The sequence below is a fragment of the Macrosteles quadrilineatus genome, unplaced genomic scaffold (genome assembly GCF_028750875.1).
Source record: "Macrosteles quadrilineatus isolate MER2022 unplaced genomic scaffold, UCM_ALF_1.0 Scaffold_1__1_contigs__length_201487025, whole genome shotgun sequence".
NCBI classification, from domain to species: domain Eukaryota; kingdom Metazoa; phylum Arthropoda; class Insecta; order Hemiptera; family Cicadellidae; genus Macrosteles; species Macrosteles quadrilineatus.
This window is the reverse complement of record NW_026542594.1, coordinates 100,930,551-100,943,851: the sequence shown is the minus strand read 5'-3', so window position 1 is coordinate 100,943,851 and position 13,301 is coordinate 100,930,551. Positions and strand designations below refer to the sequence as shown.

The 13,301-nt window shown below is 33.7% G+C and overlaps 1 protein-coding gene across 2 annotated transcripts in view; it reads left to right on the top strand.

Annotated features, from left to right (window-relative positions):
* Positions 1–13,301, top strand: part of LOC128998695 (probable cytosolic Fe-S cluster assembly factor AAEL012261) — a 52,937-nt gene that overhangs the window by 13,614 nt on the left and 26,022 nt on the right. For both annotated transcript variants that reach the window (XM_054425074.1, XM_054424980.1), the window contains exons 3-4: positions 4,205–4,360; positions 6,404–6,515. In XM_054425074.1, the coding sequence (XP_054281049.1) occupies positions 4,205–4,360; positions 6,404–6,515 (268 nt within the window). The remainder of the gene's footprint in view (positions 1–4,204; positions 4,361–6,403; positions 6,516–13,301) is intronic.

The window sequence follows — 13,301 nt, the reverse complement described above, 5'->3', positions numbered from 1 at the left end:
ACACACCAAAATTACAAAAAACACAATCTTTCCTTTATTAATCTTGTAATTCCTCCTTTCAACTCGAAACGACCGGCACTACAATCCTGACGTACACCCCGAACTAGTCTCTCAAACCAACTGACTCCATCGACGCCAGGCTTACCACTGTCGGGCTCCAAAGTTGAAAATTTTTCCCAAATGGTCGTGACGCCAAATCGAGGGACAGACTTATTTTGTCATGGTAGTCAGTTTGCAATGACAATAAAATTATAATATGCTCCTTTTTTGTAAGTTTAATAACCATTGATGACATAAAAATATGGCTTTATATATTTCGGCATGAATAATTAGTCTAAAAACAGCGTGAAAGTTGGAAAATGTACCCTAGGGACACGTCATGGTCGTGAATTTTGAGACTTTAAAAATACGAAAAAAATACCTAGAACCTATTTAAAACCAAATAAATGTGTGTAACATATTGCCCCCGACCCAAAAAATATTAAAACACATAATAATAAACTACAAATCCAGTATCTACGAAGTAAAAGGCCAGGGACATGAAAACGTACGTTTTTAAATTTTCACTCAATTAGTAGGTTTGTGCAAGTACTTGAGTGGTAGATTTTTTTTGAAAGGGTATTTCATTACTCGGCTCAACTTGAGCTTTTCTAAATGTGTTTTCTGAAACATATTTATACACAGTATGGCAGAATCGACCCACTTTCTTTACTCTTATTTTATAACTCTTACTGCCAACTGACCTTAAAAACATACTAAATAAGTACCGGTAGTTGTTTCTTAACCTTGCAGAACTCACTTTGAATTGAAAACGTAAGTACTCACTCAAGGTCTTTTTGACCGGGGTAAAAAAAACTGCCATCATTTTTTTTTTGTTATTGATTTTCAAGTAAAATTATATAAGAAAGTCCAATAATATAGGTATTTTATTGGTGTTAAAACACTTTTAACACACTTAAACTGTTAAAATACCTTTATTATTGAACTTTCTTATATAATTTGTTTAAGTAAATGTGAATTTTCATTGTTAGGGAATGCCATATTTTATTTTAAGTATACAGTATAAATGGCCATAAGTACCGCGGTGACAGACACGATGCAACTAACCGACTCCTGTCTGTTGACATTGACTTTGGAGTAAAAGTCAATGTCAACAGACAGGAGTCGGTTAGTTGTCACAATGTTTTTAAGAGGCAAGAGGCTCAACAATGAAACCTTGATGTTTCGAAACTAGTCGCCATAGACTTATTTTAGGATTGACGACGTAAGGTATGTAACCTATTTATATTGTCTATAATCAATCCTGGAGGCAATGATGAATAAACTATAAAGTTACTTCACACTATTATGTAAAAAATAGCCTTTAGATATAAAAGCAAAACTTGGATATGATATGGTAAATAATCATAAAATCACTATAGAATAGGATAGAATTAATTAAGTGGAAAATGAACACATTCAATAGAGTCCATTTTTGCACACATATAGTAGGCTAAAATTTTCTCTTTGGATTTGCAGCAAATTTCATCAAGAGAGACATAAACTAACAGACCATATTTTTTTCAAATTCAAATTTTAGTTATTTATTACAAAGTATTTATGATATTTTCAAGTAAAACACAGCCCAAAAATAAGTAAAAAACTAAATCAAATTCATAATACTACGATTTGACTTTCGGGGTCCCTCACTCACGGTCGAACAAACCGGCACCACACTAACTCCGTCACTCTTACTTGGTCAAACTGAACAGTCCGTTATGCGAACAAACAAGAAACTAAATGTAAGAGGGTGAGTGTGGAAAATGATTCATGTTCCCAGAAAGATATGCGAGAGGTACAGTGGCGGTGAATACTGCCGAGGCCCGTTAAATACAATCTTTACTAAAATTATTACCAACCCGGAATTTCGACCAGGGCCCTTTTTCATAAAGATACTAGTCTAGTAATTACTAGTCTAGTAAATACTAGTCCTGTATTTACTTGTCCTACTAATTTGTGTTTAATATATGTTTTTATACCGCTAGTAAATACTAGTGAATTTTACTAGTCACGTGACCGAAACTACTAGTCACGTGACCAACTTTACAAGTGAACTCTCAAAACAAATTTCTAACCTCAATCACGGGTTTTCTGACGCTTCATAAAGCGTTTTAATTTTTTCTTTCATTTGATACTAAAAGTAAATAGTTGTAGAAACGCAGTGTTTTCTTTTAATTAATAACTATATAGACACATAGGTAAAACAATCACACATTATTTATCAAACCGCTATTATTTATGTTCCTCAATGAGCCCGCCGACGCGCCGGCACATTGCGGCGTCGCGTCGCTGCAATCAACATGGTGATTGTAGTAGCCGGTTGTAGGCCTAGTTGCGGCGCTCAACAGAGTTGGGTGGAAGTTGATCTGTTGCTGCCGCATTCGCTGTGATTTGTATAGTTTTTTTTTTTTTATTCTGACATATAAAATTAAGCTTGCTATGAGTAAAGAAAAGAATGCTCGAATTTTGAATGTAATTAAATCGTGTTAGGACATTTTGTTTGGAACGTTTTCTGTTTTCAAATATTCGAATGCATAAGAATATTTTGGTTAAAAACCATTAGGTGATATTCTAATTTTGAGTCTACAAACCATGAATAATAAGCCTAAACGTTTATTGATGTAACAAATAATTGCAACGACGTTACAAGCAATGGAGAAGTAGGTTTTCAAGTATAGTAAAACATGGCATAATAGACGCTATTGCAGGGCGTAGGTCAGAGGTAGAGTTTTCGCTTCTCACGTGGTGGGTCGCTGGTTCAAATCCGCACCACTCACTATACTTTTGTTCCATTAATTAAACTTTTACATGTTTTTACATTAAAATAACAGCTCTAATCAACATCTAATTTTGTTTATTACTTTGAATAACAAATTCAGAATGCCAAAATAGATTAAAAGTAATGTTTTTATGATAAGCAGTTCAACGCCCAAAAACCAAATATAGGCCTACAAAATTGTTAGTACATCACAGGGTTTTAGCTATTTAAGGAAGTAAATAATAAGCACCTAAAAAAGTACAATGAAACTCCTCTTTAAAATTGTCTTACTTTCCTATTAAAATGTCTTTAAATAAAACCAAGAGCCTTGGGTGTAAAATAATCTGATTAATGTTGCAATGTTGGATACATTTTGTACATCTTTGTATGCAATACGGTATGCGGTTTTAATTTGGTTTCTCTCAAAGATTAAAAATCTTTTATCTGTCATAACTAAATAGTTGATATAACCATGAAATTTAACTCAAGTAAATTTAGACCAAAATATCACAGAAATTGATAACTTATAATAATTATAATTATTCTAATAGGGCGATTGTACATACATTATAAAATTCAATTTCACTAATTTTGTACTACGCCACATTTATTGATTGTAATTTACATCTAATAATTATCATTTTAGCACTCACAGATCTATTTTTATCTTAAATTGCAAACTTGAGCCAATTCGCACTTGAAAAAATAATTCAATAATTCATTTTTTTTGTACGATGTGAGTAATGAAATAACTCTCTTTCCAAAAATACTAGTCTACTTCAAATAATACGGGTGTAGAGAGGTTGTTAGAAAATGGCAAGTATTTACCAGTGTAATTTACAAGAGTAAAACTTTATGAAACACATTGCTGTTTACACTAGTAAAAAACCACTAGTAATACTAGTCCCTACACTAGTAACTAGTATTTTACACTAGTAGGTTTTTGAAACGTAGACTTGTAAAATACACTAGTATTACTAGTCCACTAGACTAGTATTTTTATGAAACAGGGCCCAGCATGTGAGCCCTCCCAGGTTAAAAATGAGAAGAGAAGTATAAATTGCTTAGAAAGACTTAAATATATGATATATTTTTGGGATTAAGACGTAGAGACGGACTTTTTTATGTGAGTGACATATTTTCTATTGTTAAAGGTAATAAGTTAACAACATATAACTTAGGGCCTAAACATGAAATGAACAAACCAGAGAGTCAAAATGGAAGATATTACCTACCAATACTAACAAAATGAACATGCAGCATTTAATTTAATCAAACATTTAGGCCTAGCTAAAAGAGTTCCCTTTCCAGCAATTGCAAATAAGTTATGATGATTTACGTATAATAATTGTATTTCCTTTTTTGGGTATGAGGTAGTCACACAGTCTATACAGTTTACTATTGCAGGACGGTTATGCTCAGAAGCTACAGCGGGTAGACATATCCCTGACAGACTGCCTTGCGTGTAGTGGATGCATCACATCTGCAGAGAGTGTCCTCATTACTCAGCAATCTCAGGACGAGATGCTACGTGTTTTCAATGAAAACAAAAAACTGAAACAGGTAATGTTAGTGGTAAAAATCAAATAATCCGTGACTCTAGTCAGCTATGTTTTCTATTCTCCAGTTGACCACCGACTCCGTCCCGTGATCCACATGATGTCCTCCCCCGCATGCGCGAGAGCCAAGTCTTGGGTTGGTCAATGGCTTGACTTAAAAACTAAATTATTCATACCTTTTGGTAAAATATTGAAGTGGCTGTGGAGGTTGAACTCCACAAGATCTCCCCCCCCCCCCTTCCACCAGCAGCCAAAGAGAAGAGAGTGGGCCCAGGGTGGGTGTTGGCTCACGTTGGTCCGGTTTAGCAATGAGAGAAATTAAGTGGCATACAAGAAAAACTGAAAATTCAATATATAGCCATAGAGGCAAGATTCAAGAGCACAAATCTACTTACGTATTGAATATAAATATATCATGCACTTGTACACTGTATGCAGTAGGCTTATATGTGTGAATAAATATGGAACATTGAACAATAATAAATGTACAAAAGATATTGTACAATATCTTTGTATAAAAGATATTGTACAAAAGATATAAATGTTTAGTTATAATACAAAAAACATTTAACAAAGATATCCTTATAATTATCTGTGTGCGTGTGTGGAAGTGTATGTGCGCGCTTGCCTTCCTCTGTCCATAAGTCACGGTTTGCCGGCTCGAGCTGTAGAAATTTAAAAATAAAAATTATGGCTCGACCGCAAATTTTAATCAAGTAGGCTACATAAAAAATAACTAAGTCGTGACTTCGGTTGGAGGTTGGCATGTAGGTGTAAGTGTATGTGTATGGCTGCCGGCGCGACCGCAACATTGGTGACCGGTACTGTAGGTGACACCTTAGCGAAAGGGCACCTTGGACTCAGCTCGGTTCGTCACTGTGTGAGCCGGCGACAGCGTGTTTAGTTTGGTGTGAGGGTGATTGGATTGCCTAATAAACTAAACTAACCTACTTACTATCACTGAGCCTGGTGTGCAGTTGTGTCTTAAGTTTTTTTTGTTGGAAAAAAACTAATGTTATCGTTATTATCGTTGTTGTTGTCAACTGATATGTCCATTGAGAGCATTTCTATTAGTTACACAATCTTTGAGTTATTTCTATTAGTTACATAATCTTTGAGTTGACTCTTTTAAACTCATCGGAAATTGTGGCTATTATTCATTTTGAAATAACTCCTGTAATACTTTACAGTTGCACTAATTCAAGCAAATGGTACACTAGTTACAGTTTAATTACTCTCCATATAAATAACATGAAGATTTTAAATTTACTTTTTTTGAATTTTCTTCATAACCAATAACTGTGCAAATACATACTAAATTATTTGTTTTTTAATCTCTTCAAAATGGTTCAGGGAGAAATTAGGATTTTTTAAAGAGGTAAAGAGGTTTAGAAGCCTGAAGTACACAACCACTCTATTTTACCTCTTTATTTAGCTGTATAGGAAAATTAACTTTACGCCACACTACATTATTTTGACGAACTTCCCACGCAAGGATTTAGTCCAGAAAACAGCTGTTTGCCACCAGCTTATTCAAATGGGGTTTCATTGCGTAATACTGTACTGTAATGAGTTTTGCCGGACACCAATCAGCTGATTATACTGTATTTAGGTGGCAATGAATGTTTATAAACCAAAACATAACCTCTCTTAGAGGTTATGACTAGTGATTTTTAGTCCATTAGTTGGTGCAAATATATAAGGATTCGTACAGATATAGTAGTATAGCGTAAACTATCGTACGTAACTCGTCCAAAATGTGTGTACCGGACTCGTATGGTAATCCCGTACTCGACTTCGTCTCGCACGGGAACGACCACACTCGTCCGGTAAACACTTTTTTTCAGGACTAGTAACGTAATATACTATTACGTGGTTGATTTTTTTCTATTTTTTGAGACATTGATGTAAAGTGTTTTCACAAGTTTTAATTTAATGTTAGTTCATTTATTTGCTTGTTATTCTCATAAATTGAGTGAACAAATTTTAAATTTTACTCTGTGGAATAACATTTAAGATTGATGATGACATTTTTATGTTTTGACAGACAGCCAGTGATGAGGCTAAATTGATCATTGTATCAGTCTCCATCCAGCCTGTACTCTCGCTGGCAGCTTCACAGTCCTTGTCACCAGAAACTACTTTCCGCAAACTTGCAGGTTCTTCTTTAGTTACTTGCATGTTTATCCGTATGTGAAGTTCTGGTTTGTAAATATTATCTATATATATAAAATCCAATGTATGTTTGTTTGTTTGTCCTTTATGGACTCCAAAACCGCTCAACATATTGTAATGAAACTTTCAGGCATTATTAAGCATTATTCAAGGATAGTTTGTGTGAAGTTTGGTGCAGATCTGTCAATAGGGCTCCACCCCAGTGGCTCTGGAGTTTCCCACATTAACCTTATGAGTACTCATATTTAAATGGAATTAAAGAATCTTAACAGCTGGTTCAACTAAACAATTTGATTATGTTATGTTCAATAGCATTAAAAAGTTAATATGTTTACTAACAGGGTGCAGCACTATTATTTTTCTAAATTTATGACAACAGCTAATTTGCAACCAAAAGGTGAGTGAGCGTAGCGAACGAACTTCAACCAGGACGTGATTGAGCCATGCGAACGAGCTCATCTTGAAAATGGACGAGCAATTCACATAAACAAAATCATCAAAATCTAAAATGCCACTGCAGCAAAATGTGAATTTTTTAGGTATAACTGTCAATGAAAATCTTAACTGGAAATCACAAGTTGTTAATTTGATTAAACGATTAAACCGCTGTATTTTCTCTCTTCGTGCAATCAGACAAGCTGTTGACTTGAAGACTCAGCTTATAGTTTATCATGCTTATTTTTCTTCAATAATGACATATGGTATTCTGGTTTGGGGAAACTCATGCCACTCCAACAAAATATTCAAACTTCAACAAAAAACAATTAGAATTATTGGGCGAGTTCCTCGTAGAACTCATTGTAAAAGTCTTTTTCAAACATTTTCGGTTTTAACTTTTTATGATCACTATATTTTAGAAATTTCAAATTGGGTTAAAGACAATCTCTCCTCATTCATGAACCAACCCATTCATTCCCACCACACTAGATTTAAGAGTTATATTAAGCCTGAAACCCATAGATTAGAGAAATTTCATTTATCTCCCCAATATATAGGCCCACAAGTTTACAATAAGTTACCACTCCGCATAAAAAATATTGATAGTAAAACACAGCTCAGATCCACCCTGAAGACCTGGTTAAAAACAAAAAATTTTTTTTCTATAGAATGTTATTTAAATAGGGACGTTAAGTTAGATTAATAATTTAGTAAGACATTTTTGTTATTTCTTAGTTTTAGTATATCCTGTATATGACTTTATGTCCTGTCAAAAAATGATGTAATGACATGTAGTAAATAAATAAATAAATAAACCACATTAGGACAGGACGACGTCTGTCGGGCCAGCTAGTTTATGATATTTTACACTGTAGGCTTCATGAGTAGAACCCTTCTAATCCTTCCTCAGTTGGTCTACTGATTTGGTTAATCTGACTGGAGACTTAAGCTCTTTTTTCGGAGGGATGGCTGTCCTGATAATTGCGTTGACGTGTGGATGGCCCTCTTCCTATCGCACATTATGCACTAGGTCTATTGTTTGCTTGCCTTTTTGCAAGTCCTACCTTGCTGTGCCTTATCTCATATTGTACCTGTCATTGTGGATGTGTTATGTTTTGTACTGTGGTGTATTTTGTGTTCACATTGTACGTTGATGTCACGGAAGTATTCGTCTGATTAACAGCTAAAAATATCAAAATTAACAACAAAAGCTTTTTGGGTAAACAATCACATTTATTCGTAATGTATGTGTTTATGTTGCATTAAAGTTTAATGAAGTTCTGAAGTTTGGTTTACTTAGTGAAAATTTTCAAAGTTATGAGTTGATTTAAAAAACCTAGTTTTTGCATTATGAAATGAAATGAAAAATCATTTATTTACACAGGCAAAGTTAGGGCCACATGGCCCTTTCTTCTCTCATTACACTTAACCTGACATCATTACAAATTTTAATTTATAAACGAGTGAGAACATTTTAAACTCGTAAGAAAACACAGAATAAAACAAAGAAAATGTTTATATTCTCTAAGTTAGTCGTTTTGTTACTTTTCTGAGAGCTTTAAACTCAAGAGGATAAACGTTTTCCCAACATTACCTAGTTTTCACCACAGACAATGGAATAAACCCAGACGTCTCACCGCGCGATGCGTAGGGCCCCGTCACATCCTGCCTCTAGCGGAGAATCGAGGAAACACGCAGTCTCGCGCTCGCCTCGCCAGTCATGGTCGGCGGTCGCTGGCTTGCAATTAATTGCAGCACTAGCAGTTCAACTCAATGCCAAATTCTTGTCTATCATTCCTCCTCCACAACTCGCGCGGTACACCGATACCGTACTCCCTACGACTACCCGTGCATCCATCTGCCTGTGGACAGAATTTATTTTTCATTGTGTGATTATTTTAATCACATTTGCGACGAAGTTTAGCAATAAATTAAACATGGTGTTCAAAAAAGGTGGGGGACATATTTTACCTAGTGATTCCTTGGGTAAAAATAAAAAATCAAGAATATTTTTTTCCAAAATCGCTTTGTTACCCAAATATCCGCCATTTTGTATTTTTGACATACACTTTTTTATATTTTAATGTTTTTTACTGATTTTTATGAAACTTGGTATGCATGTTAAGGTATAAAATACCCGTGTTAGAAAAAAAGTTCATCTGATTCAACCTACAATTTCATAATGATGGCCATTAAAACATTTAAGCTTAAATTACTCAAAACTGGCTGGTTTTTTGAAAATATTCCAAGTACAATTGTAATTATCTATTATTTTAATTAGTATTATTTTAATTATCCTTTAGCATTTTTAATTATCTATAAAACGATACCAAGTTCAAAAAGATCAAATAAAAAATAGCTGAAATATTATAATTTTTAGTTGTAAAAGGGGCAAACCTGACTATCTTCTGCCTTATTCTACCCCATTTCAGCAATAAAAGTTCTAGCAATAAATTTTATTCAGTCTGTAGTACTGTAATAGAGAGGAGCGAAGCGAAGCTTGTTGGGATCGGCTTCAATACAAACTTCCATAGACACAAAACAAAAACACAAATCACTCAAAATGGCTTAACTTATTTTAGCCAAACTTTCCAAGATGCTTTGTTTCCACAAATAGGAATTCGGAAGATTTAAGACCAAACAATTTAAATTGTTGATAATCTATATAAATAAAATTACAGTTTTGTCTGTACATTGCGTAGAATCATGCAGTGTTTGGTTAATTTTACGTTTCATAGCCTAAGTAAGCCGAAACGAGTCTTCTCAATTTCTGTCTGTCTGTTTGTTTGTCTGTCATTGTGTCATTCTGTATGGACTCCAAAATGTTAGTTTTTACTATGAAAAAGATAAAACATTAAGTGAAAGATTTTTTTTAACAAACCATCATGAATTTTTAAAGCTTTACGTTGTTAACGTATCAATTTTTTGTGGTCTTTGTATTTATTTACTTATTTATATATTTGCCAACGGATTCACACAAATTTTACAGTTGGATTACAAGTTGTGAATTGCTCAATATGACTAAATAGCCTATAAATAAAACGAATATCAAAAGTAACAATAATAAGAATACAGTACATGCAAATACTTGGACAAAGAAAGAACTAAGAGTAACGAGAAGTAAATACACAAGTTGGTTGAATAACAATAATAATGAAAATATGTATACAATTAATGTCAAATTGACCAATCTAGCAAATAATAAATAATAAAGATAACAATATCCATGATGAATATTTTCGTGAAAACAAAAATAATATGGTAATGATAAATATTTGAAGTGAATAATTATTGTACATTAATACCCATCTAAATCTTCTTTTGTACTTCGTTTCATAATTTATGCCGTAATTTCAACAACATTTCGAGTCATTTTCGGACTAAGCAAAGCAAATATAAATTGTCATTCCATACGGCATTTTCACTGCACGATAAGTAGGCCTAAATACGATTATCATAAAATTTGACGACACTATCAAACATTTCAAATAATTATTTTGTAAATACTTTGCTTTGGTTGGTTAAAGCGTAGCAAATCCCCTAATTCATTTCTGTGTTTGTGTGTGTGTATGTATGTTGGTAACGCATTAATGTCATTATATCTCAGTGTTTCGTGGAAAAGACAAGAGCACCTTTGTTAATGAAAATTTCAACCGGAATAAAGTGTGCATGGTGAGGTTGGGGTAGTATTTTAACTACTTTTAAACAGTGTGGAATGTATTTTAAATTATAGGCCTACCTTGAGGGAATTTTTTATCATTGGATATAAAATATAGACTAACACGAGAGGGTGACATTTAATTGTGAAGCATTCGTTTTGTAAACATTGTAAACCGTCAGATATTGTATTTGCGAAGGTTTATATGTATTCCTATAAAGTAATAGCACAGACCACGGAAACCTATTACAGTATTATATTGTCTGTGGTAATAGTTTTGCCAGCATATCTGGAAAATGCACACTAAATATGCAAACCAACTCCTGTTCTGAATTTAAAGGTTGAAGGTTTCAACTTGCTAAAAGATCCCCGTACGTAGAACGGGCACACAGCTAGTGCCTGTATAATTTTAAAGAAACTCAACGTTTTTAAATTTTAACATTGGCCTTATAGGTTGCCATGATGGTTATAAAATAACGACGTATATGTAAACAAAACAAAGAATCATAGCATATGCTTAAAATCAAGTTAAAATATGACCTAAACATAGGGATGGTCAAGTCTCGAAATTTCGGGAAATTTTAAGTCTCGTTACACGAGACGAGATTTCTTTTTGGCCGAGATTTTTATCGAGACGAGAAAAAAAAAAATTAAAAACGCCTGCAGAAAGTCAATGCAATACCCGCAATACAGGACCGTGTTGTAGTTGCGTTTCCTTTGCGAAGGCGTTCTTATTTAATTAATTCTTCAAATGTAAATATTACTTTAATTATTTTAATAACATTTGAGAAGTTTTGTTAAGTGTTAGCAGTGTGAGGAATGTTTTATTACTATAAAAAAAAGTCAAAACCAGTAACTATTTTATAAAAATTAATATTTTATTTTATGATTTATTTTATTTTAGGAAAAGTTTAACTCTATCCTAACTGATATCACTGTTTCCTAATCGTAGGCATTTTTAATAAGTTAGGTGTGATTAATAAAAAAATGTTATGCTGATGTTTTTTAATAACAGATTGTAAATATTCTTGCCTATTATCATTATTTTTGTATTTAAACAGTCATCTAACAATGTTACAAAATCAGGTAAAAATTCTGAACGTGCATTTCCCGTTGTGTATGAGAAGGAAAATCCCGTCTCGATCTCGTCTCGAAATTTTATGAGAAATAAAAAATCTCGTCTCGTCTCGTCTCGAACTAAAAATCCAATCTCGTCCATCCCTACGAAACACAGTACAAAGGATAAACATTCTGATGATAGGTTGACAGGTGATGACCACTGATCAATATGGTACGGACAGTCGTAAGTTTACATTTACGTCGCCATTTGGTAACTACCACTGATGGAATAGGTGCATTTTATGAATTTTTGTAACTCCAATCTGGGGCGAGAGAGGTGCCTTTTGTCACCAGCATCATATTTTTAAGCTCACATAGCTTAATCATTGAATGGCTTCATATAGGAAGGGCAGATCCAGGGCACGTATTTCACTACTCCTAATATCACATTTAGTTACAACCGCATTAGTTTTGATCTAACATTTTATTCATCACAGTTTCCTAAAAAATAATACCCCCGCCGCAGCAAACCTGCCGACTAAGTGAATTTCCAGTTGCCTGAATTGATTTTCAATTAAATGTATTGAATTAATATTAGGCTTTATGAGTACATGGGCTTGCTGCTACAGGGAGGGTAAAAGAGTGTATTTTTTTGTAAAATATTAATAACTTAGTACAAAATAAATAAACTTACCAAGTTTGATCAAAATATATCCATAAACAATCAAACTACAACATTTTACAATATTCTCTATAAAATTCTTAATTGCTACTTGATGTACATCCCCAAAATGGGGGATTTTGGGGAAAAATAAAAAAATAAGCCCCATCGAGTGACGCCTCATTTAAAATAAAACTAATAACGCAAACTAGAGGTCTCTATCTTAACACAGTAAAATATGGCAGCCAATTGAATATAAAATTCCAGGTTATTCTGATTTCTAAAGATTTCAACCAGCTTCCATTTTTACTGGATTGAGATATAGACCTCTAGTTTGCGTTGTTAGTTTTATTTTATCACGACCTTCAAAATGAGGGGTCACTCGATGGGGCTTAACTTTTGAAATTTTTGATTTTCCCCCAAAATCCCCCATTTTGGGGATGTACACCAAGTAGCAATTAGGCTCAAAAAGTACATCATAACATGCCATAAAGGTGTGTAGAGTTTATTTTTCCTAGTGTGAGCCGTTTCAAAATTTACAGGGGGTCTCCAGACTTGAAAAACTGTAAGTTAAATTTAACTTCTGAGAATTTCAAATGGCTGCCATTTTGAACTGGAATAAGATAGAGACCTCTAATTTGCGTTGTTGGTTTTCTCTTACCAGGACCTTCAAAATGATGGGTCAATTGATGGGTCTTACCTTTTGAAATTCCTGAGTTTCCCCCAAAATCCCCCATTTTTAGGATGTATACCAAGTAGTGGTTATGCCCAAAAAGTACTTCATAACATGCCATAAAGGTGTGCCGAGTTTTGTTTTTCTAGTATGGGCCGTTAAAAAATTAACAGGGGGTCTCCAGACTTTTTACTAACCCTGTACATATAGTCAATGGTAGGAACAGAAAGTGACACATTGGAAAAGCGACTTTAGCATCATCCGTAAACATCTGTTACAAT